This window comes from Corvus brachyrhynchos, unplaced genomic scaffold (assembly GCF_000691975.1).
Source record: "Corvus brachyrhynchos isolate BGI_N302 unplaced genomic scaffold, ASM69197v1 scaffold148, whole genome shotgun sequence".
NCBI classification, from domain to species: domain Eukaryota; kingdom Metazoa; phylum Chordata; class Aves; order Passeriformes; family Corvidae; genus Corvus; species Corvus brachyrhynchos.
Genome location: NW_008239785.1, coordinates 3371087 through 3374466, shown reverse-complemented (window position 1 = coordinate 3374466; position 3380 = coordinate 3371087). Strand labels below are relative to the sequence as shown.

The 3380-nt window shown below is 57.5% G+C and overlaps 1 protein-coding gene across 2 annotated transcripts in view; it reads left to right on the top strand.

Moving 5' to 3' along the window:
- The window catches only part of RAB37 (RAB37, member RAS oncogene family), a 9939-nt gene that overhangs the window by 3480 nt on the left and 3079 nt on the right, over positions 1-3380 (top strand). For both annotated transcript variants that reach the window (XM_017743279.1, XM_017743278.1), the window contains exons 2-5: positions 713-823; positions 2840-2881; positions 3027-3093; positions 3178-3230. In XM_017743279.1, coding sequence (XP_017598768.1) covers positions 716-823; positions 2840-2881; positions 3027-3093; positions 3178-3230 — 270 coding nt within the window. In that variant the 5' untranslated portion in view covers positions 713-715. The remainder of the gene's footprint in view (positions 1-712; positions 824-2839; positions 2882-3026; positions 3094-3177; positions 3231-3380) is intronic.

Here is a 3380-nt window from a genome sequence, read left to right as displayed (position 1 = left end):
TTCGTGCTGAAGTCCTGCTCACTGCTGCTTTTCATCAGGAGCCAGACGCAGTCAGGTTAATGATTGCTGGGCAGGAACAGGTTGCTGCAGGTAGGCAGGAAGAGCACAGCATCAGGAAAGGCTGTGCGTATGGAACCCAGCACTGGTCCTGGCTGCTCCCTGCCTGGGTCTGGCAGTGCCAGAGCGGCCGGAGAGCCTGGGCTGATCCTGTTTGCTTAGCAGGAGGGGAAAGGCACCGTGTTTGCTTTGGTGTCTGCAGCAGGCACCGACAGGGAGAGAGTCCCGGACACGCAGGGTTTGCCCAAGCCATGCATCAGTCCTCGGGCTGGGCACACCCGGGTCAGAGGCAAAGCTTGGGTGGAGGTGGCTCCACGTATTTGGGAGCTGTGGTTGGTTCTCCAGGAGCCTCCTGGGCTGGGAGATGGCCAGGGGCTGGCCAGGAGATATCTCTTCTTGCTGCAGTACCTGCTTTCACACCAGCTCTCCTTCTCTTTCATGGCTGGGGCCTGCTCTGCTGTTCTGGGGCACCACTTGGCTGCACCCTCGGGGGTCCCATCCCACACCCAGCTCCCACGGGGCTTCCCAGACCCATCAGGACCAGCCCTGGGGAAAGAAAGGAAGGGAGAGAAGGAACTAGGGAGGGCTCAGCACCAGTCAGGGGTGCTGCTCCCTCCCCGTCCTGCTGACACCTCTCCCTGCGCCCATCTTGCAGGTGATGTTACTTGGAGACTCGGGCGTGGGGAAAACCTGCTTCCTGCTCCAGTTCAAAGACGGGGCCTTTCTCTCCGGGACGTTCATAGCCACCGTGGGCATAGATTTCCGGGTGAGACCACCATGGCTGCCAGCCCCTCGCCTCCCTCGACCCCCACCTTGGCCAGGATGGGGTGCTGGGGAGCGGGAACGGGGCGTTTCCAGCCTCTGTACCCCCAGTTATCTGCCAACCAGCCGCAGGTGCTTGCTGGAACCCTTCCACCCCTCCCTGGTGTGAAAGACAGAAGGGCCCACTGGTACTGTCACTTCTTGCCTTTAAATCAGCAAACAGCCTGGGTTTAGCCCATCCCAGCTGTGTTCATGGGCTGGGGGTGTGTGGTGGGCAGCCAGCACGCTCCACCACGCAGTCCAAAGCCAACAGCTGGGGGGGTACAAACACTGGTTACTGTAATTCCATGCCTTGAAAGGGCTGAAATGGGCTGCTGAGAAGTTGTTAGGGTTACCAGATCCTGTTTAAACCCCCATGCTGCTCTCTGCTCACCAAATTTCAGCTGCAGGGTGTCCAGGGAGGCACAGCTGTTCGCAGCACAAGGCAGAGCAGGCAGGAAGTCACGGGGGTGTCCCCAGGCAGGGCTCTGCCCACAGCCACTGACACGTGTCAAGTGCGGTCAGTGCTTCCTCTGCCCCCACAGCTGCAGCTGCTCCAGTTTTCTGCCACTTTTGCTGCCCTGGCTGCGTTTGGCTTTTGGTGGAACTGGGGGCTTGGTGAGTGGGGGCTGGCGGAGAGAGAGAGAGCTTGGTTTGGTTTGAAGGGGCCCTGAGGCCTGTCCTTATGATAAAGTCATGAAAGAAGGAAAATCTGCTGTGTCCCACTGCTGGGCTCAGTGCCGGTGTCGCCAGAGGTGTTGCCAGCCCGTAGGTACCGGCTCTGCCTCGTGCAAGCATCCCCTGCAGCAGCTCATGGCTCACTGCTCTAGGTAATCTCCAGAGTCTCCTAGGGCACGTTTTTGTTTTATCCAGCCCATTTGCTCAAATGCTGTCATCTCCACATGGGCTGAATTTCCATTTCAAACAATTCCAGGCAACCAAATTATTTATAGGGGTCCTCTCTTTCCAGACTCTGAGTATGATTCTTTAAGAGTCTTAAAATAGCTTTTCTGTACTTTTTGCTTTTCTTTCTTCTGGCCTCTGGAGAGAAGCCCCTGCGCTTCCAAGATGAGAACAGCGATTGCTTAAGCCTCAACAGCTGCCTTCCCAGCTCAGTTGGAAATGCCTCCTTCCTTTCCTGGTTCCAGCCCAGCCTAGCTGCAAACCATCCTGACCCAGGAGATTTCCTCCTGCCATGCTGGATACGGCTGTGTGCTACATGCAACTCCCCCAGCTCAATGTTTACAGCCACCTTTAAGAACCAAACAAGGCTCCACCAGCAAGGAAACCCGAGTGGGACACCCAGCATAACCCAGTGCGTGTTGCCCAGGCAGTTTGTAGCATCCAAAGCCCTTAAATTACTGCAAACAGGCTAAATTTTAGTGCAGCAGTGGTTCCTCAGCACATGGAGCTGAAGAGTCCCGTCAGAAAGATCAGAGCTTTTTGGAGAGCAAACATAAAAGCACACCAAGCTGTTATTAATATATGCAAATTTATGTGTGGTTCACCCAGACCTCCCTGCTTCCCCAGCTCTGCCAAACTTCCCAGGGGCTGCTGCAATCCCGGAGCTTCCCGGCAGGAGTCAGAGCAGGTCGGTGTTCCCGGGGTTCGCTGGACAGCCAGCATCATTAACTACCTTGTTAGGGGACTCGGGAGCCACAGGACAGGGACACTGGCTGTAGGAGGTGAACGAGGCACCGGACACAAGGCAGGCTGGGATCTCGTCTCCGCTGATTCTGCTCTTCACCCTGACCCGAGGGCTTGCTGCTCTGGGATGTCCCTGTAGCTGCCAAGCAAGCAGGATCATGGTTTGAAGCAATGAGGCTTCAGTGTCCAGCCCCACGGGCAGCCTGGCTCCATCCCACTGGCCTGGGGAGAGGAGCTGAGGGGCTGTGGAATGCCAGCTCTGTGCCAGGGCTGGCTGGCACATGCACCAAGACATGCTTTGGGCTGATGAATGTGCTCTCCTTGTCTTCTGCAGAACAAAGTGGTGGCTGTGGATGGTGTGAAAGTGAAGTTGCAGGTGAGCTTTGGGAGGGGGGAAGAAAATTCCAGATGGAAACCCACCTCAGGCTGGGCGTGGTGGTCCAGCAGGGCTGGGAGCCACAGGAGCACACCCAGTTTGGGGAGGTTCCTCTCCCTGCTCTCACCAGGTGGTTTCTCGGCAGATCTGGGACACAGCAGGACAGGAACGTTTCCGCAGCGTCACTCACGCCTACTACCGGGATGCCCAAGGTGGGTTTGGGGTCCGGTGGGGATGGGGGGGCCATCCAGAGCACATCCCTGCAGTGTAGAAATGCCTCTGCCTCTTCCCTCTAGCCCTGCTCCTGCTCTACGATATCACCAGCAAGATGTCCTTTGACAACATCCGTGTGAGTCCCACTGTGGGTTGGGAGTGTTTCTCCCCAGGGACTGGGGTCGTGGGTGCCCTACTTGGCTGGCTGGGTGTTTGGGGCAGTTGGGAGCCTGTTTTACCTGTAAGCACTGGCTGGGGTGTGCCGGCGCCGCCAGCTCGGGGGGCT